At 40.3% G+C, this 22,017-nt stretch overlaps 2 protein-coding genes across 3 annotated transcripts; one reads left to right on the forward strand and one right to left on the reverse strand.

Annotated features, from left to right (window-relative positions):
* The first annotated feature begins 70 nt into the window (after positions 1–70).
* ppp4r1l (protein phosphatase 4, regulatory subunit 1-like) lies at positions 71–17,069 on the forward strand. The gene is made up of 20 exons (XM_018661807.2): positions 71–286; positions 1,801–1,845; positions 2,372–2,501; positions 4,092–4,198; positions 4,406–4,548; positions 4,758–4,904; positions 5,641–5,748; positions 6,977–7,042; positions 7,249–7,407; positions 8,092–8,216; positions 8,637–9,175; positions 9,293–9,606; positions 10,512–10,598; positions 10,751–10,936; positions 11,779–11,940; positions 12,163–12,263; positions 12,610–12,730; positions 13,717–13,851; positions 14,397–14,538; positions 14,870–17,069. Exons 1-20 carry the CDS (start codon positions 280–282, stop codon positions 15,013–15,015), a joined length of 2,970 nt encoding a protein of 989 aa, XP_018517323.1. The 5' UTR covers positions 71–279; the 3' UTR covers positions 15,016–17,069.
* Positions 8,095–21,426, reverse strand: LOC108873554 (pre-miRNA 5'-monophosphate methyltransferase). Of its 2 annotated transcripts, XM_018661809.2 has the most exons (3): positions 21,182–21,426; positions 17,812–18,400; positions 8,095–8,242 (listed from the first exon to the last, which is right to left on the reverse strand). In XM_018661809.2, the coding sequence occupies exons 1-2, from the start codon at positions 21,383–21,385 to the stop codon at positions 17,849–17,851; spliced, it is 756 nt and encodes a 251-aa protein (XP_018517325.1). In that variant the 5' UTR covers positions 21,386–21,426; the 3' UTR covers positions 8,095–8,242; positions 17,812–17,848. The 2 variants fall into 2 exon arrangements, with proteins under 2 accessions (XP_018517325.1, XP_018517324.1); XM_018661808.2 differs by lacking the exon at positions 8,095–8,242 and having other exon boundaries at positions 15,496–18,400; positions 21,182–21,425.
* Positions 21,427–22,017: the final 591 nt, after the last annotated feature.

A 22,017-nucleotide genomic window follows, 5' to 3' on the forward strand; every position in this document is an offset into this window, starting at 1 on the left:
ACTGTTTGGCTCTTTTTTTTCCTCCTTTTGTATGTGTGTGTGTGTGTTTGGAGACACACAAAGCCCACGGGTTGTTCTTTGCACCCAGTTATGTCGAGTTTGTGCCCAAGCTAAAAACCACTTTATTGGTTGAGTTATTTAAAGGACAGTTCACCGGTGAATACCAGCGTCAGGAAGTGCTTTCAGGAAGTAGTTTGCTGCCGTGTTTGAGTGACAGCTGTGCGGCGGTGACAGCCCACACCGGGACGGCGGCCCCACAGAGCCGAGCCGAGACTCAAGATGGCAGGTAATGGCACTTTTTAAATAGTATTTTCTTCTGTACTTTGACGCCGAGTGGGCACTTATAAAGCCGTGTTATTCACTTCAGAATTGTAACAGTTAAAATAATGGCTCCTGCTTCACTACATTTGTGCTATTCCCAGGCAAAGTGTTAGCGTCAAGCTCAAGCGAAAGGGCTGGACAAGCCAGTGTTAGCAAACTTAGCACCGCTAGCCAGCTAGCTAACGAAAGCTACCTCAGCGGTATCGAAATTGGTGACTCTGGGGCAACATTTAAGCATATAACGTCTCAGTACGTGCAGTTTGTTTTTTAAACCACACATGTCTTCTGTAGTTAGACACTATCGCACGCCTTTACCCACGTTTATTATCGAACTGTTGTCATAGCAAAGGCTAGCGAGGTGACCTAGCTAACGTTAGCCGAGTTGCTAAAGTCATTTTCAGCCATAAGCTGACCAAATCCTCCTTTATACCATAACAAAGGGGAGATGTTGTTCTTTGCCAACCTGGTCTTTGGGAGTGTTGTTGAACCACCCGTAACGTTATTTACTCAACTCACGAAACACCACGCTTATTATATCTTTTTAGAGATAGGAGTTGTTTTCATATTTGGAGCACATTCCCTTGCTTGCCCAGCTGTAAACACAGGCATTAGCCGTCCCACCACATGCTTCTTCTGGGACTTATTTCTGGGCTTTTCCTTTGACTACCCGACCCCACTATTGTTCTGTATCTAGGGCTGGTTGGTACCGAAAACAAATCATAAAACAAAGTTTACTCGTAGCATCGCTTTGAAATTTTATCACACAAATATCATATTAAGGCGAGGAGAACCACCTCTGAGCAAGACTACTTGCTCGTTGGACTGCATGGTAGTAGGAAGCCCAACTGGAAATTTCTGGGAGAATTCTGTTTCAATATTTGCATTGCATTTTTTACTTTCCCCCCTTATTTATTGACTTTTATTACAACTGCAAACAAAAATTTTCTTGCCAGACACAACTCCTGAATTGTGAGCCACTTTTCTTTATCTTCTGTAATGGTAAACTGAATATCTCATCGTGTTTTGCACTGTTGGGTAGACAAATCATGACACTTTTTGATGTTAGTCTTAGGGCAAATATGATTCTAAAATAATGTCATTTTTCACTATTTTCTGACAATTTATAACCACACAAGTAATCAACAATGAAAAGTATTGTTAAACATAAAATTGTTTTAACATTACTCTAATGTTTCATGACTTTCTGTGACATTTTGATTTCTTCCCCTTACACATCACTTCTCAGAAGATGTCCTCTGAATGCAGGAGGTTTCAGTTTATCAGCATGACCACAGTGATTTATTGTCAATGTTACTGAAGGAGACTTTGTCCCTCTTAGTAATTGGCAGCTTGTAAACCTGTCAGTCCAGAACTCCTTTCATTTTGTAGGGTGGAGAGGTGTATAGAGACAGTGATGGTATGTTGATGACAAGTTTGCTACCATGGACCCCCACCCCTCTAATTGCCTTATCCTTGCAGGTCTATCTTTATACTTTGAAGATGGCCATGATGATTTGGATGACTGTGAGTACTCTGCTTATTTTACTTTGTTTATAAAACCACAGTAAACAATACCTGGATTGAAAGATTACTTTATTGCATATAATGTATGTGGAACTTTGTTTTCCCACCCTTCAGTAGGGAGGTATATATGGAAGCGTCATCTTTCTGGGCAACCCCATTCACCCATGTGAAATTTAAAGCTGTCAACAATGTGTCAGGGTTTTACGCCATGCTATTATTAGCCGTTATACAGACCAGCAGTCCCTGTTGTCTGCAGGGTGATGAAACAGCATTTAGATCCAACTGCAAAGCAAGTGTGTATTTATGGTTTGACCATTAAATGGAATAAACAGTTAGACTTGAGCCTTTCTGCTTTATTCACACATTGAAGGCTCTTCATTTCTGACATTTTGCCTGACTCAAAACTCCTGTGGTGCATCTGTCAGTTTCCTTATTATAAGTGTTGTTTCTGTAGGAATTACAAATGTGTTTCACACATTGTTACAACTTGTGTGACTATAAAATAGTCTTTCCCTCCATTCCACAGTTGGATTTGATGACTATGGTTCAGAGTGTGACGGCATCCGCATCACAGCCTTCCTCGATGCAGGACAAGACAACCTTACTCCTCTTGGGAGGCTAGAGAAATATGCCTTCAGTGAGAATGTTTTCAACAGGTAAGTGGAGCTCTGTGCTCAGGCAGCACCCAAAACCAGACAACATGCTTAACATCAGACACTCAGGGGACTTGTACCATGAAGCAAGATTAGCAGGTTATCTGGGTATTTTTGGGCTTAACTCTTGTTTTTTGTGATCACAAAACCTGCACACTTTTAACTGTGGTAGATCACCATGATAACCTATGTTGTACAGCTTCAGAGGATCAAATGTAAAGCTGCCAACAGCCTGATGACTGCTGTTACAGGATCCTTACAGGGACAAAAGAGTTCACAATAAACTGACAAATGATAAAAAGCAATATGTATTTTTATAGATCAGTCAAATTATTTCGCTGCTCTAGATCTTGGCCTTGTCATAGTTTTGTTTTTTCAACACGGTCACCTTTCATCGATACAAAGCCCACCCAACTCAGTTAGTGATTATTTTGCATGCTTCCTATCAGAAAGCGAATGAGTCAGATTTTGCAGTGATAGAACCTGGTTTGACATAGAAACTGTGATTTCAAATGTATCTGCAGTAATGTAGGTCTGGCCTCGTGTTGAAGGTCGTGTTAAACTTTTACGTCACTGCTAGTCGATCTATGCAGGAAAGGAAACATCTGCAACCTAGTGGAATACGGTAACAAGGAAACATCTGTCAAATGGCAAGATATGTCACTTGATGAGAAGATGTAGTCAGATATTCAGATTATCTTTTAATTTCATTTTAAAAGAGTTAAACTGTATTACGGAACTGTTCAGTATTAATTTGACTTTCTTAACAATGTTCAGATTTTGTCTGTCTTTTATGCTGTTTAAACCTTTTAACAAGAGAGCATATTACTTGCATTGATAAAAGAAAGACTGATTGGTTGTTAGATTGTTCACTAATCGCAAGGAAATCCATACTAATCTTGGTGACTCAGATTAGTAATGGTGCAATGTGCACAATATGTCATTATTTGACTTCTTTCTTGTGTTTATTGTATTAATCATATTTAGTTATGAATCATTCCCAGACATGTTTATTCATAGTCATCTGGACAACTGTCTGCATTCCTGTGTATTTACTAATCACACATCTATGCTAACTCTATAGTGCAAGAATGCCAAAAGACTTAAAGTAGAGCCCTGGGTGGACAGTGTCTGTCTGAACATAGCATTAAGTTAGCAGTAGTAGTCCCTATTTATGATTTACGATGGGTTTAAAGGATTTTTTGGGTGGGTTTAAAGGATTTTTTGTGTCATGTGTATTTTGTATATATTTTGTCTTTATAAATGTGTGGATTTTAATGTAGTTTTTCTGCTTCAGAAATGGTAAAAGCCTGTAAGATAAACTCCCCAATATGTGGTTTATGAATAGTTTAATCACAGTTCTTCTGCAAACATTTAATACTGCCCTGTTGTCCCCACACAAATGTGTTCAGCTCCTGTCTTCATGCTTTTAATGTTCAGCTTTGCAGAGTTCAAGCCCTCCTGTCATTTCCAAGTACATGTGCGTGTAATGTACTTGACAGCTCTGTCAGCACTGTGTTAACGCTGTGTGCACTCAGCACTCGTAGGTATTGGCAGGCAGTCTACTAACTTGAAGCTCCTGTTGCTTTCTAGGCAGATCGTGGCTCGTGGCCTGCTTGATGTGCTTCGAGAATTCAGTGACAATGAAAATGACTTTATCAGTGTCATGGAGACAGTTGCCAGAATGTCAGAAGATGGAGGTAGATGCATTTTTTTTGTTTATCTGTTAAGTTGTCATGTCTCTAGATAAATCCACCACAGCTTTATATTAGGCTCCAATTTAATATTTGCATTTTTAAATAAGAATAATTTAATCTCTGCAGGGTTGAAAATGATACACTTATTGTCTTTTAATGCATACATTTTATCTTTGTTCATTAATCGTATAATGTGATGTGTGTATTCAGAGCCCACAGTGCGAGCTGAACTGATGGAGCAAGTCCCCAACATTGCCATGTTTTTACACGAGAGTCGGCCTAACTTCCCAGCTGCTTTCTCAAGATACTTGGTACCAATTGTAGTCCGGTATCTTACTGATCCAAATAACCAGGTAGGTTTAAAATTTTCCAGTTATTTCCAGACCAACTTATTGTAGCTTCCAGGCTGACCTGAAGGACAAGCACTGCTCAGAGGGCATAGTTTAGCCTTTTGCATGTTAACATTTGGTGGCAGAGAAAACTCACAAATAGCCCCTTTAAGTAAAATAAGTAAAGCATTAAAGCATAAACAGTAACCAGTCAGATTTATCCATTTTTCCAGGTGCGGAAGACGAGCCAGGCAGCACTGCTCGTTCTGTTGGAGCAGGGGCTTATCTCTAAAGCTGACATGGAGACCAAAGTTTGTCCAGTTCTGCTGGACCTCACAGAACCCAGATGTGACGATGACTACAAAATAGAGGCTGTTGCTGTAAGAAAATCCACTTGTGAAAACTTCTTGTTCATAATCACAGTGACAGGCTTGAATGATATATAGCTTTAAAACCACACAGCACTAGACAGACTGCCTTTACAGTATAAAGGCTTAGCTATTAAATCGGTATGAGTTGAATGCAGCCGAAGAGACACCGTGGGTTTCTTTTATTGCTTCATGGTGATCAGTCAGTGCCTGTATCTCATCAAGTCAACAGGCTCTCTCCTAATAAAGTATGACTAATGCCAGCAGAGATCGTTTTTGAATTACGTAAATTGAAAAATGAGTTATTGAACTGTCAAGGTGTAAATAATGCATTTATTAAACAAATGAGTTCAGAAATTGAATTTGTAATGCATCATTTTGAATTTAATGCACAGACTTCAAATGTGATTTATTATTTATACTTTCTCTCATATTGTATCTTGAGGTTTGCCATTCACAAATTCACTTTACCCAATTCAAATGAAGTTTTCTCAAATCAGGAACTGCCTCCTCAAACACACATAAGCTCCTATATAACTTTCACATTCCACTCACAAACATTAGTCACACACACTTCCTCTACACTCTTAATACTACCTCAAAATACTACTTTTCCACAGTGGCACATTTCTTTAGCTCTCCATAAAGTTTTTCAGTTCAAATCTTCAGCTAGTTTTCAGAATTGAAGCATAGTCTTTGTGTCACAGTTGTGTGTCACTAAATGCTCTCCATACGTCTCCTCTTACAGATCATGTGTAAAGTTGTCACCATGTTGAGCAAAGATACGGTGGAGGATCTACTTCTGCCACGTTTCTGTGAACTGTGCAGTGATGCCAGACTCTTCCAAGTCCGCAAGGTAACAACCTCCAAACTGCGATTATCTTCTCCACCTTAAAAATCAAGATGCTTTTAACAGTCTGAAATTGCTTTATAATTATGAACCCACAAGATATTCTGTTTCAGACTATAGCCAACCCTTACTTGAGAGAGAATATAGTTGTGTTACGGGTGTTCCATGAGGATAAATTCAATAACTCACATGCAGAGTTTGCCTTAATTCCGTTTTGCACATCAACTTAGTCCACACTATGCTGTTGTTTTCTGAGGAATGTTAATTCTCTGGCGTCACTGGTGCCGGCTGGGGAAGGATTTTTTAAGAGCAGCAAAGGTGGTCAAACATTGTGAATAAGTATTTAGCGTTTTATAAATTGTAAGACATTTTTCCACCATCATGTACCCTTCTTTTTTCCTCCGAGGCTAAGCCTTTCAATTTAATGAATGTCATTTTTTGATTTTTTTTAATAATTTTTTTTTCTCTATTTTTGCTTGTTAATCTGTGGCTGCAGTCTCAGTAAAACATACAAAACCTTGTTTACTTCAGTGATCCATCAAAAGGCATTAAGCCAGTGCAGATGGTCTGTGATGATTTGTAAATTTCCCACACTTGGGATAAATAAAGTATATCTTATTTTATCTTGATTTTACTGATTTGAACACTTAAATACTGGTAGAAATCTTTTGTAAGAAGAAATCAAGCTCTAAGAAATGTGATCTCTTCATTTTCACAAATTTTCATTTGTTATGAAAAACAAAGTCACAAATATGATCAAATAACTGCAGATTAGTTTGATTTTTCTGATCAAAGTCTGCATGCCAGAATGGTGGAGAGGTTTTGTACATTCATTATTTACCCATGTAAATATTTACCCACGTAAATAATGCATGTAAAAATGCAAACAACCACAGGATGTTGCACAAAAACACATGCACACAGATCATGTTGCTAGGCCCTGGCCATCTTAATCAGAGCATACAGCAGTGAGTATAGTAGAGATATCCTACAGAAATACTATATGGCCACACTAGAAGAAACTTTGACACCAAAACTGTTTTTTAATCCATAGTGTTTATATTAGTGTTATTAGATCAAGTATCCTCTCGAAACTCCTTGTAAACCAGTACTTCTCTTGTCTTTTGGCTAATGGCATAAAATAAAAATAATTGTAACTTAATTATTTGTTATTAATTTGGCTCTTTAGTTTTGTGTCCTTGTACTTTATGTTTATGTCATTTATGTATTGCAGGTCTGTGCAGCAAATTTTGGAGAGTTTTGTTCTATTGTGGGTCAAGAGGCCACAGAAAAACTACTGGTGAGACCCTCGAGACAAATTACATATTTACACATTTACATTTACGTCATTCTGTAATATGAAAGGTAAACATTAGTGTCCTTCAAGCTTTTTCTGAGTCAACACTTCTACAACACTACAACACATCACACTTAGTGCTGTGTTCAATTGCTCCCATGTCACTTCTTATTTTAAGTTGTGCTGACTTGTTTTTGTTTTTAACATAGATGCCCAAGTTCTTCGATCTGTGCTCAGACAGTCTGTGGGGCATCAGAAAAGCCTGTGCTGAGTGTTTCATGATGGTCTCCAATTCCACCTCTCCAGAGGTGCGACGCGCAAAACTGTCCCCCCTGTTCATCAGCCTTATAAGTGACCAGTCTCGCTGGGTAAGACACACACTCACACTGGAAACATCTTTATTCATATGATTGCACAGAATTGCAAGCACATTTATGTGTAACTTCCTCTGTACTATGATGAAAATAGTTGCTTAGCTCTGAAATCTAGAAAGCTTGTTTTCCTTGGCTTTGTATACGTCGTCTTGTTCCGGAAACTGAAGCTGTGTACTTTTTATTTAGATTACAGTTTTTAGCACTGTAAAGTTAAATGTTAAAATTGGAATGAATGGAATGAAAGAATAGAAAGTCTCCAAAACTGTTATGGGTGTTAACTGGCAATTTTGCAGAATTTCAAACTGGATGCCAAAATAATGCAAAATGGGGCTTGAGGCTTGAAGCTTATCAATTTTGGTTTTAAAAGTCTCTGCACACTAAAGCCCCATTTATGCTTTCTGTATTCAGGTGGCTGTTTACATAAATGTCTGCATCTACTCATGTCCATGAGTGCCATGCCAAAATGTATTTCTCTGTGGGCAGTTTGTTCTGCCCACCCAGTCTACTATAAGGAGAACTGTGTGGTTCCTCATCTGCGTACTATTTTTGGCTAGATACAGCTCTTTAAATGGCGCTCCACACTAATAACTTACTACACATTAAGACTAACCAAATTTTGATAATTGGCCTAACACCTAGTGCGTTTTGTGGTCACAATGAAACTGTTCCACTTGCCAGGTGCGTCAGGCTGCCTTTCAGTCTCTGGGACGGTTCATCTCCACCTTTGCCAATCCTTCAAGCACAGGCCTTCACTTCAGAGAGGACGGCGCCTTACTAGAGGTCCCCAGGTGTACATCAGAAGGGTAAGACCCCCTGACCCTCATCACCGCTGCGACAACAGACATTAAAAGAGACAAATAATGATGTTAGATTTTCTATTTTTGTGTATCTTAGGTGAAAGTTAGGTGAAGATTGTAACATAAGTTTTACTTAGTGAACTCTATATATCGGTTGAGATAGTAATTATATTAACACGCTGTGGCACTACACAAGTATGAGTTTGTGTCAGATAATTCACTGGCTTGATCAGGCCAGACCAGTTTTGTCTTTTTGGGTAAAAGTTTATCTGCAGTTCCATATGCATTTCCCTTCAATCTTTTTCACCAATTTTGACTCTGATGTAGGAAAAATATAACAGTTTTTTGGGGGGTAGTGCATAACATTTACAAAGAGGCTTTCTTGTACAGAAGTGTTCCTATAAATTTTTTTTACCTCCATTTCAGTGACTGCTCTCTAAACTCACTGAACTGCTCCGACATCGGCAGTTGCCACACAGAAAGAACCATTGCTCACACACCTCCCAACCAGGACGGCCGTGCCACACCGTCCCCAGAGCATGTGTCAACAACGGACAACGAGGACCTGCACAACTTCGATGACAACCACACTTCTGTTCTTGGGGATTTGCACGACGGTTTCACCCATACTGTCTCAATCAGCAGTGTCAGCCCTACAACCACAAACAACGCTAAAAACACAAAGGAGATGGAGCAGACGGATGAGAACTTTAATTCTTTCCACTACTGGAGGTCTCCTTTACCAGACATCAGTGGGGAACTGGAGATGCTAAGTTGTCAAACATCAGAGGAAGTGACAGAGAAAGAAGAAAATAATGAAAAGGAGGAGGAGCAGGAGGAGGAGGACAAAGAACCTGAAGATAATTGTCCTGATTCCAAGTCCAGTCATGGCAAAGCTACCAGTGACCAGATCCAAAAGGTTTTGGACTGTTTGCAGCCACACATGGATGACCCTGATGTACAAGGTGAGTATACAGAGCCAGAATGTTTATCAATTATATTTGATCATCTGCTGTCACTATATTTATTTTGGCACTGTATTGGCACATAGATTGAGCTGTGCATGTGTGGTTTACCTCCAGCTCAAGTCCAGGTGTTATCAGCCGCTCTGAAGGCAGCCCAGCTCGACAGCCCGTCAGATAACAGCCCAACAGACAACAGCCCGACTGATCCCATGTCAGAGGTGCAGCCTGAGAGCAGTGCTGAGAGCCCTTCTGTGGAGAGCAAATCTGTGGAGGTTCAGTCAGAGAGCGAGGAGAGCCCCGCAGAGGAGGAGCAAATGCCGGAAACTCCTCCAGCTTCTGAGTCCAGCCCCGTCCAGGAGCAAGGAGATGAAGAGACGCAGACGGAGCCCCTGGAAGATCAGGAAGAGTCTCCTCCTGACTCCCCTGCTCTAGTATGAGACTATTCAGATTTTAGCAGTGTGTCGATTCACCTCTTCTATATTAGATCGCTGAACAGATATATACTCAGTAGCTACATACATGTACTGAACTTAAGCTGGAATTATACTTCATGCAAGGGGTTAACTTGAGTTCTGCTGTATGCAACTGAGGCATAGGATTTCCCCCTTTTGATAGCACCACCACAGTACTAGAAGGATAGATCATACATCATTAGGTCATCTCATGCTTTAATACTCCTGAAAATGTGCGTGGGTACAGTTTCATCCAATTTGACTGACAGATGGCTGGCAACTAGGACTGGATTTTAGAAAATGGATTTTCCAGTCAATTACAATTTTTATTGTACATATCTGATAAGAATTTTTAAAATTCTAAGATTGATCTTTGCATTTTCAGGTTTTCTCAGTAAACATGTGCATCTGCACGAAATATTGTGTGTCACTGTTACTTGTTCTAAGTGGTTCAATATGGCTGTGCTAGCTATTCACACTGTGTCATTCACTGTGAAAGAGCATGGCGGTTACTGTGAACAGAAGAACATTACTGAGCCTTCCTTACCATCGTCTTCCTTAATGTTGTCTTTACTCTAAACTGTGTCCACCAGTGTCAGAAGTTTTGAGGAGAAAACATAAGTTGATGTCAAAGTTTTGACATCCCCACTTGGGAATCTCCATAGCCCCAGTGTGTAGTTAAGTTATTATTATTATTTTTTTTAATAGATGCAAGGCAGCTACAGTAACGGTAAAGTAACTCCATCGCTATAATTCTAGCTTTAGGAAAGGTCTTGTGTGTCTACAGAAAATAAATTGAAGAATGGTCAAAAGTTAATGTCTTCAATTTGTGCTGTGCTTGCTTGTTCCCTAATTGTCTGTGTGGATGTTTGTATTCTCCTCAGGAGTCTGAACTGATTGAGAGTGTAGAAGAGGAGGGAAAGGAAGACTCAGCTCACAGTCCTGTGTATGAGGATAAGCCTAAGATCCAGGTCAGTCAGCACTGCTCTCACACACCCTGGAAATATTGATCTGCTTCTTACTGTTGATATTGATCATCTCAGCCATGTATTGCTAAAATACCTTCTCACTGTGCATCCCACTTCCTCTTTGGTCATAAAACTCTTTAATCTTGTGTCTCCAGAATGTCATCCCCCAGCAGCTGTTGGATCAGTACCTCTCTATGACTGACCCAGCTCGGGCCCAGACGGTGGATACTGAGATAGCCAAACACTGTGCCTTCAGCCTGCCGGGAGTTGCTCTTACTCTGGGGCGACAGAACTGGCACTGCCTCAAGGACACATATGAAACCCTAGCTACTGATGTGCAGGTAAGCAGAGAAATGGGAAACCTTGAGGGCAAAGGGGTTGCTGTTTCAACTGCATGAAAAATATAAGCCATATAGTGACAGAATGATTGCTGTAAGTAAAGTTTGTTTTAAAATATCTGGTTTGTGGTTTCTGCCAGTAGAAGATTTTAGTTATATAGTCACAGCCCATGTAATGATAAGATGAAAGTCTAGTGTTGTCTGTCTAGTCCAGTGTTCCAGGATTTTGTTGTCTTACAAGAAACCAAAGCCAGAAGCCCAATAAAAAACAAACAGCAGGAGCAGCTGAGTTCTGTGTTTTACTGAAGGACCCTGTGGTGAATCTATGTAGCAGCAGTCACGTTGTGGAAATTTGGTCTTTAATTTGACTTGGTATTTCACCACACTTCTCTCATGATTGTCATGAGTGTTTTTTGAACAACTCAAAAGTTGAACTGTGTAAAGTGGACTCAACATGACTCTTGTTGTGTAACTGCATTACTTAAGAATGTGAGCAAGAAAGGGAAATGTACAAAGTGAAGTGTTGCCTCTCCTCGAAAAGCAGCAGTGGCAGTGTGACAGCACTTACTCACACTGTTCATCATTACGTCATCACAGCACTGACTGTCACTGTTAGCTTGACAACACTGGACCGCTGCCAGCCACTAAGGGATTCACATAAATGACCTTTTCCTCAATTATTTATTTTACTTATTGATTCTACAGCCTAATCAATAATTACAAATACAATAAGACATTGTTATGCTGTTTTAAAAAGCAATTTAATAGGATTTTTTATTTGTATTTTACACTTGCTTGTACATTGCTGAAACTATAATCCCATTGTGTCATCCCCCCCATTTTAGTGGAAGGTGCGGCGCACACTGGCTTTCTCCATCCACGAGCTGGCAGTCATCCTGGGAGACCAGCTGACGGCGGCCGATCTGGTCCCCATCTTCAATGGCTTCCTCAAAGACCTGGATGAGGTCCGCATTGGCGTGCTCAAACACCTTTATGACTTCCTCAAGGTAAGAGTTATCAATTGATCTATTGCCAGTCCAAATGTGATCACACTTTTTGAGACAGAGATTAGTTGTTTTTCATACTGTTTCAAGATCAGAGAGCACAAAAATATTTTGTTTTGCCATATTACGCTTAAGATTGACTGTTACTTATATCAAAAAGGGTGAAATGATAGCTCTGTTCTGATTTAATGAAGACTAACTAAGCTGGTTCATATTCTTTTGCAGCTGCTGCACGCAGACAAGAGGAGAGAATATCTGTACCAGCTGCAGGAATTCATGGTGACGGACAACAGTCGCAACTGGAGATTCAGATACGAGCTGGCAGAGTATGTGTCTCCTTTTTCTCTTTCAGTCAGGAAGGAATTTGAAAATAATTACATTTGTATTTTTAGACTGGACAGTCTTACCCAGACTGACTTCCAATCAGTGTCCTACTCAAAGATTGTAGGGCAGGGCTGAATTCCTCTCCTGTAACATTGTGTATTGGTTAGATTTGATTCTGCAGTCAATTTACTGTCAGTTAGTATCAACTTAAGAGTTAATTTGTTAACTTCTGTCCACAATAGCCTATTTTAAATTGTGGTTTATTTCATTTTGGGTGTTTGTATTTACTGTATCATACTAGTCAAACCACTAGTAAACTTCGTGCTCTCCCTGTCTGTCTCCTTCCAGGCAGCTGATCTTGATCATAGAGTTGTACAGCCACTACGATGTGTATGACTACCTCAGACAGATAGCACTCACACTGTGCTCAGACAAAGTCTCAGAGGTCAGGTGGATCTCATACAAACTGGTAAGTTCTACGGTAGATTGTATGATTTGAGTTTGGTTTGTTTTGTTGGTGTAGGTTACATCTGGTGAGGAAAAACGTTAGCAGTTTTTGACAGATGGTTGGAATTGGCAAAAACACTGGAAAATCTAAAGGAAATGAAACAAAAGGGAAATGAATCCCACTAATGGATGATGTTCAGTACATGTTGTTAGGAGATAAGTAATGCCCTGACAGATGGCTGTATTTGATTATCTTATCTTGGCTTCAAGGACACCAGAAAGTAGTTACCTAGTCACTTAGAGGGCACTTGTACAACTGCTGAGTTCTCATTTGTTTAAGGAACACTGTCGTTTTGTTCAACCCTCTTATTTGTTTCCTTGACAAGAAATACTCACACATTAACACATTATTTGATTTGTGTTATATTCTCCCAGACTCCAGGAAGATACCTCAGCCCTCCAAGAAATAGTCAGGCACATTACCAACCATTAAACCACAACATGTCATTTTTACACTTTTTGCACTGCATGGATTAAACAAATGAGATGCAGTTACTGAGCTTAAGGGGTGTTGATAGGCAGATTTTGTTACCTTTGGACAGAGCCAGGCTAGCTGCTTGTTTCCAGTCTTAATGCTGAGCTGAGCTAGCAGACTGCTGGCATTAGCTTCATATTTACTGCCAATTGTATCTTCTCAACAAACTCTTGCCAATAAAGACAAAAAGCATATTTACTAAAATGTTATTCCTTTAAATGCAGGGTAAAGTTTCCAGTCAATGCAGCTTTCACTGTACCTACTGCAGACAGAATCTCACCATCTTATCTCATATTTTTGCTTATATTTTGTTTAGACAGACTGCACGAACAATCCCAGTGTCTGAAAAATGTACATCAGGTTCAGAGTCAAATTGCCAACAACTTTGAAGGCAAATTTAACAGCAATTTTACCCCTTTTCACAGGTCTAATACACCTACATTTGTAAACTGCTGATATGTTGTTTTTTTCAGGTTGTAGAGATTCTCCAAAAGCTGTATGCATGTGGTGCTGATGATCTAGGCCTGAACTTTATCAACGAGCTCACCGTCAGGTTCTGCCACTGTCCTAAGTGGGTGGGGAGGCAGGCCTTTGCCTTCATCTGCCAGGTATGTTGTGTATATCTGGCTTCTTTTGCACGTAATAGTAGAACAGTGGCTCCTGCATCGTTGCCCTTCCTGTTCTTCAACTCTACAGACAGCTGTCTGATTGTTGTCCAAGCTACTGCTGGCAAATATACATAAAGTCACACTAATTAAATATTCATTTATAGATCTTGAAATTCCATTTCCACTGAATTTCTTACTAAAAAAATTTGAGGTTTAAGGTTCTGGATTTAAACCCTAACCCTTGTCACAAGTAAAAGTTGATTTTGTTTTTTGGGTGATTCTCGATGCTATCCTATGGTATTGCTAAATACAGTACAGTATATAAGTACAGACAAAATGCAACTGACTGTTACTTTATGCAATAACCACATTAGACAACCTGATGACAGATAAAAACATGACTGTGGAAGACACTGTTCATGAGCCTGTTTGACAACTTCTCTGTTTGATGAGATGATTTTTATCTATTCTAGCATGCGTGAAAATAGTTGCCAGTCACACCAGCCCATCTGAGTGACATTCTTTAATGTTTCCTTATATTTCAGGCCATAGTGGAGGAGGACTGTATGCCCATGGAGCAGTTCAGCCAGCATCTCCTGCCCAGCCTGCTCAGCCTGTCCTCAGACCCAGTGGCTAATGTCCGTGTGCTGGTGGCCAAGGCTCTGCGACAGAGTGTCATGGAAAAAGGTAAAATACCAATGAACTTTGCGACTGATGTAGAGTAATAGTTACACTATGGGTATTACGCTCAGATTTGTTGGTACGTGTTTCCCTGTGCCTCTGGTCTTTATGCTAAGAAAAGCTAATCTACTTCTAGTTCTAGGTTCATACTTAACACACAGTCATGAGAGCAGTATCAGTTGTCTCATCAAACTCTGGGCAAGAAAGTGATTTTTCATTTTTAAGAGGAATATTGTGTTATTTCATGCTTTGCCCCCTTTTCTCTTGCTGTAGCTTGTTTTATGTTTTTTTTTTTTTTTTTTACTTTAACTAACAGAGTCATGTACTTGATTCACAGCGTACTTCAAGGAGCCAGGTTGCGCCTACTCTGACGAGCTGGAGGAGACTGTCATGGCTTTGCAGTCCGACAAGGACCGGGACGTCCGCTTCTTTGCCAGCCTGGACCCCAACAAAGCCCTGATGGACACGGCTCCTTTGATCTAGCCTCAGCGCCCACCTCCAGTTAACAGCTCACCTGCCTGTCTACCTACCTGTCTGTCTGACTGACGTGCAGTCAGTATAACCTGCAACACCAGCACCCAACCAGACCCCCCCCCCAACCACTCGCCTGCTGGGCAGACCTGCACCAACGACCACTTGAGAATCATGTCAGATGTTCAGATTTCAGTATAAAAGTATGAGCATGCTCAAACAAACCCAGTCTCTGGTTGGGCACTACATAGCGCACATTACATCACAACAACAAAAAAATGCATACTTTTCAGAGTTTTCAGGAAATGAGCAGGACTCAGAGGCTGGTGGCACTACTTTGTGGAAGCTGCCATATTTTTCGCCTGAACTTTTTGTCACGCTCCACACTAACAACATTGACTCAGTCTTTCCCCAGTCATGGACTTGTAAAACTACAACGGGCTTTCTTTCTCCAAAGCTAACTGTAAGCTTGATATGAATTTGATGAATTGATTTTTTTTTTTTTTTTTTTTTTATTCCTTATTGCTTCTTTTTGAGGATTTCTTAACGAACAAGCGGGCGAGGCCTGCCTGACTCTGATGTGTGCACTAACTCAGGGGGACTCATCTGAACCTAAACAGCATTATCAGCTTACAATGATAAGCAGCAGCTCCTGGATCCCTGGTGAAAAAAAGAAAAAAAAAAAAAAACTACAGCTGTCTGAGCAACGGACCAGCCAAACCCACGTAGCTCTGCTGGTGTCTCTCGCCTCATTTCCTCCCAAATGCCTCTTGTCTCAGACGTCCTCTGTCTTCTGAGATGTCCTCTGGGTTGTTGTCTGTTTCCCCTTCTACCTTCTCTACTTCACTCTTTCTCTTTGCATTTCTCCACCTGGGCTTCATGGGCCACTGAAACCACTACTACTGCACAGAAGAAGCTGATTCTGCCACTCAGCATAACTCTTGATTAAAACCATATCTTTGACATTTCTAAAAACACCTTAATGAACTGTTAATTGCCCTCCTCCCCTTCTACAAAAATCTGTGTCTGTTTACCAAAAATGTGACACAACGCGTTTCCCAAAACGGCAGGAGACAAATAAATGAAATACCTCTGTGTGGACATGACTGGCCAGTGTGTCATACATGTAGAGGGACATCTGCGGTTCAAACAGGCTCTGAATGTTGTTGATTGGTGATTCTATTTCTTGAGTGATTCTGTGGTGTTGACTGAAACATCTTAACAAGGGCTCACGATGATGTACCACAGGGTGACGTAAAACTTAGAGAGAGGAGGAAGAAAGCTAGCACACTGTTGGATTATGCATGAACCCACCCCACCCACCCTCCCTTTGTGTATAGTCTATTCCAGTTCCTTAAGGTTGACCTCCTGACGTGAATTATGTGACCATGGTAGCTTTCAGTGGATCTGACCGACCAGTTGTACAGTAGTATATAGGAATGGCTGTGTTAGGAGACTGAAAGACAGCTGACCATTATTTCCCTGTCTTGGTGGAATGATTTAAGTATGAGGTGTCTCAAAAATGTTGCTACTCATCTTTGTACAGCTTAAACCTGTGGAAAGGTATGTGTTAATGAAACCAAGGCCAGTTTAGTCGGGTTATGACCCATTGAGATGTGTGAATATTGGGAGCAGTCACCAAGTCACTTTTTGTAGTCTCTTGAGCTTGTTTGTTCTCCTCTGTTGTAAATGGTAACCCCACCTCCCACCTCTTTTTTTTTTTTTTTGAACATAGACATAACTTGAGAACTTAAGCTGATTGTGGTGTGTGCTGTGCATCTCAAAAGTCTTTCTTCCTTCGAAAGGAGAGATCACTGCGTTAATGGCGGTGTCTGCTCATCTCATCTGTCTGCAATTTGTGTCCATCTCATTTTTTATGTAGTAGAACAGTTAATATATACATTTTATGAAAATTATTTTTCTTTTCAATTATGCACCACTGTTCAAAGATTTTATATCCTAACTTTACAAAATTTACAACCTTTGTAATATTCAATGGTTTCTTTTAAAAAGACATTTTATGTAATGTTATTTTTAGTATTCTGTAATTAAAATGATGAAAATTAGATGCTGTGCTTAAGTTTTTGTTTTCTGGTTTTGTATTATTGAACTACTATGGTTCACTCAGCTCTGATACAGAAGGGAATAACTGCTTCATAATGAAAAATTATGCTTTATCATTCAAAAAGCATGACACTGATTGCATATTATAAAATGTAGCAGTTCTGTAGCTGGGCAAATATTTTAATTACTACAAACTATCACAGTTTAGGGCAGATAAATTACAGTTAACTGTTTTTTTTTTTTTTTTTTAAATGGACGACAAAATGTATTACAAGGTTCAGCCACAACATCTAAATTTAAATGTGCTACAGTGACCAGTTCTCCTTTCCTCAAGCTGCAATCAGTACAGACTGAATATCTTTGGGTTTTGGGCTGTTGGTCAGACAAGACGTCACCTCAGGCTCTTGAAAACTAGATATTTTTCACTACTTTGTGACACAGAGACTACAAAATTGCAAGCTGCTGCCCTAATTGTTACAAATTAGAACAATCTGCTAATAGCTGGACCAATAACATGCCAAACCAAGAGCACAAAACCTAAGAATACACTTAAGACAAAAATAAATTAGAAAAATTGAGTATTTCAGAAGCTGGAACTAGTGGATCTTTGACCTTTTTGCTTTGAACATTATTTTACAATAAATTGATTATCCAGATACTGAGTAATGTTAATCAACTAATTCAATCCTATTTCCTCCCATTCTCCACACGTGTCTATTTGGTTTTGTCTTTCTGATCATCTACCTGCAGCTCCTGTGTAGCAGGACACTGTCACTCCGTCTCATCTCCTTCTGAAGAGCAGCAGTTTTCGGTCCCACGTGGTGCTGCCAAAGCTCTGCATGAGCTCCATGCCACAGTCTCTCTCCAGGTGCATCCTGGCGTGCTCTGCTATGTCCCCGCGAATCTTCAGTGTCTTGAAGTGGTCAAAGTCTGAGCGGCCAAGTTTCCTCAGCCGGCGGGCCGCAGAGCGGTAACACTTCCAGGGCTGGGCCTCCAACAGGAGGTACTGGCTAATGGAGGCCAGGCGAGAGAGTAGCTGCAGCAGGCCAGAGTCTCCGTGGTTTAAATGGACCCACATGGTGACAGCCAGGCACAAACACAGGTGGAAGCGGGAGCAGCCGTGCTGGTTGAGGTAATCCTGAAGCCGGTCAGCATCTGTAGTGATGTCCAGGGGGATGAAGGAGATGCTGCTGGGCAGAGGGTTGGTCTGCTGAGCCCTCTGAATGAGAGCCTCGTCCAGATCGAAGCCCAGGAGATGAACTTTGAACCTGTCTGACTCTCCTCCGCACACAGGCTCCTGCACCAGGTGCCTATAAAAGGCTACACTCAGGTCCTGTCATTCACAGAGAGAAATAAAAAGAACACCACAGTAATTTAGAGGACAGTCCATCAATTTGACATATGAAGATTCTAAAATGATTCCCAGAGATGTCATACATGTTATACTGGGTTACCATACATAAACCTAATCTGAAGAAAAATAAGCTTCACAAAAATGAGACAGCCATTCCACACCTATTTTCAAAATGTGAATTTGTAATATTTTGTATAATTTTTTTTTAACAAAAAAGGTTCAATTTAGATTAAAACACCTTGAGAAGTCAATTTGAAAGCTATAAAACCAGTTTAGGTACAGTTAAACCCAAAATTATTCATACCCCTGTCAATTTTATGGAGTTTTTGATTTTTCTAATCTATACAGTAGCTCTCCACAAAACAAATGGGACAGGTTGATTATACCATCTTCAACTTCAACACCATCATCCCACAACACCTGGTAGACAAACTGGGACCCCTTCAGGAAGAACCAGCCCAGCCATGCTCTAGTACTCATCAACAACAAAACCGTGGAGGTGGTCAGCAGCACAAAGTTCCTGGGGGTGCACATCACAGACGACCTCACCTGGTCCGTAAACACTGCATCACTGGTGAAGAGGGCACAGCAGTGGATGTACTTCCTGCGGAGGATGAGACAAGCCCACCTGCCCCCACCCATCTTCACTACATTCTACAGAAGCACCATAGAGAGCATCCTGACCAGCTGTATCTCTGTGTGGTGTGGAGGCTGTAGTGCCTCAGACTGGAAGGATGTAAGGAGAGTGGTGAGGACAGCAGAGAGAATCATTGGGACTTCTCTCCCCTCCATCCAGGACGTTGCACAGAACCGCTGCGTGTCGCGGACCAGGAAGATCTGCAGTGACTCCTCTCACCACCATCATGGACTGTTTACCCTGCTGGCCTCTGGAAAGAGGTTCCGCAGCATTCGGTGTAGGACCACCAGGTTCTATAACAGCTTTGTCCCCCAAGCCATCAGACTTTTAAACAAAAGAAAATAAAAAATAAAAATTCACTTCTGTCTGTATATACTCAGAGCTGCTGGACTCATATTCAAATATTTAATATTTAATCTATACTGCTGTAAATCCTGCTGTACACATTTAAGATTTATGTATATATATTCCCATTCCAATTCTGATTGCAGAATTTTTGCATATACATTTGCACTGCACTGAAACTGGAAAACTGAGACCTATGCAAACGAAATTTTGTTCTGTATACACTTGCTGTATACTGAATGACAATAAAAGTCTGTCTAAGTCCAAGTCATATAAGAAGGTCTACAGCCACATACCATTTAATTTTGAATTACTACACAAATAAACATCTTTTAGAGTGTGATAACAAAAAATCACTACGTCCAAATGTATTCATACCCTTCTTGATCAAAACAGCCACACAGGGACGCTGTGTTTTGATCAAGAGGGCCAGCTCTGTCCTGGGGTGCCCTCTTGACCCGGTGGAAGTGGTGGGAGAGAGGAGGAGGATGGCAAAAGTTATCATCCCTTATAGACAACAAGTTCCACCCCATGCAGGACAGTCTGACAGCACTGAGCAGCTCCTTCAGCGATAGGCTGCTTCACCCAAAGTGTGTGAAGGAGAGGTATCGCAGGTCCTACTGTAACAATGTAAATTGTGTGGGACTAATAAAGGAGAATCTTATCTTATTTTATCTCTTGTAATCATGACAACTAACCATGAAATGTTACAACAAACTATGTTTTCTTTGGCAGAAATATGTTAAATAGCATTGTAAATGTTTCTCAAATGTTCAAGACCAGTTTTCTGCCCTATATAAGTTTGTCAGCCATTTTGGAATCAACACAGGAGCTATCATGCCAAAGACCAAAGAGCACAGTGGGAATTAGCAAGCAAGGAGTATTGATGCCCAAAAGTAAGAGAAAGGATACCAAAAAAACTGCCAAGCAATTTAAAGTGCCAGTTTCAACCATACAAAGTATTGTCAAAAAGTTTAACACTGTGAAAACTCTCCAAGGATTGGGTTGGAGGGCAACAGTGTCAACTCAGCTCGCTAGAAAGATTCAGCAACAAATCCAGATCAGTCTAAGAATTACTACAAAGGCTATTCTGGCAGAACTGAGCTCAACTGGTGTGAATCATCAAGGCATATCAAGGCAGACACTCCAGCAGACATTACATCAAGGTGGTCTCCATGGATGTTGACCAAGAAAGCTTATGTTCTGGGGGTGCTTTGCAGCAAGTGATGCTTTAGTTAAAGTGGAAGACATCATGAAAAAAGAGCAGTCCCTCAAGATTCTCAAAGAAAACATCAAGCAGTCAGCTGAGAATCTGGACCTGGGGGGTGTTGGACTTATCAACAGGACAACGATCTAAAACATACGGCCAAAGCCTTCCAACCTCAAGGATCTTAAATCTTTTGCTAAGGAAGAGTGGTTAAAACTTCCTAAGGACTTTTGTAGTAAACTTGTGACCACTAACAGGAATCGTTTGGATGCTGTTATTACAAATAGAGGCTGTGCAATTGATTACTGTAACAGGGTATGAATAATTTTGAACACAATGTTTTGTTGGGTTTTTTTTTTTTTTTTTCTTTTTGCGTTGTTTAAAAAGTTTAAGTTGTAATTCCAAAATAAATAGTGTAAGGCTGAAGGCTTTCCAGCATTTTCTGTCAATGTTGTTTTTGGGGCGAAGAGCTACTGCATAAATTAGAAAACTCAAAAACTCCTTAAAATTGACAGGGGTGTGAATAATTTCGGGCTTAACTGTAGGTAGTACATGTCGCCGACTCACTTACCCCTGAATTACATCCCACGTCCAGGATCAGAGTGGTCTGGTGGCCGTCGCTGTAACCTAAATCCTGAAGGAGCGTGGCTGGAATCAGACTCAAGCGGTTCTCCGGAGGATTAAAGGTGTAATAGTTTATAAAGTTGCCGTAAGGAGCGGCTCCTGGATCATTTATTTCCTCAACGGAATCGCTGTTTATCTGACATGCTGCCATTGTAATGTGTGCACCTATAAAATACTTCCGGGTGGAAAACGCAGGCAGCAGTCAACTTTTACTTTTTCTGTATTAACACGAGGTGTTATTTTTATACCATTTTATACCATTAGGGTGTAAAATAGAGTATAGCTATGTAAATCACAGAGAGAACACGCCCCTTATAACTGCAAAACTTACCTGAGAATAATTAACTCTTTAAATCCCCTGTGAATAAAAATGACACTAAAAGGTTTAAAAGGAGGAGCACAGATACAGGTAAGGCAGCTGTAGAATTATAAAACTTCTCCACACCTCCATGCCCTGGCTGTTAGGTAAAAGAAAGTGAAGTATGTTAATATGACAATTTAAAATGAATAGAAATTAAATGTAACAATAAATAGGTCTATAGATAAATAAATAAATAACAATTCATAAAACTTACACACATTGAGGTTAATAAAAATCTCAAAAGGGTAGTGTGTGTGTGTGTGTGTATATATATATATATATATATATATATATATATGTGTGTGTGTGTGTGTGTGTGTGTGTGTGTGTGTGTTGCTGTAAAAAAAATAAACTGTATAAAATATGCATATAGTAGAAAAAAGAAAAAAATCATTTGTTTTTTACCCCTAAGCATGGCCATG

This window comes from Lates calcarifer, linkage group LG12, assembly GCF_001640805.2.
Source record: "Lates calcarifer isolate ASB-BC8 linkage group LG12, TLL_Latcal_v3, whole genome shotgun sequence".
Taxonomy (NCBI): domain Eukaryota; kingdom Metazoa; phylum Chordata; class Actinopteri; family Centropomidae; genus Lates; species Lates calcarifer.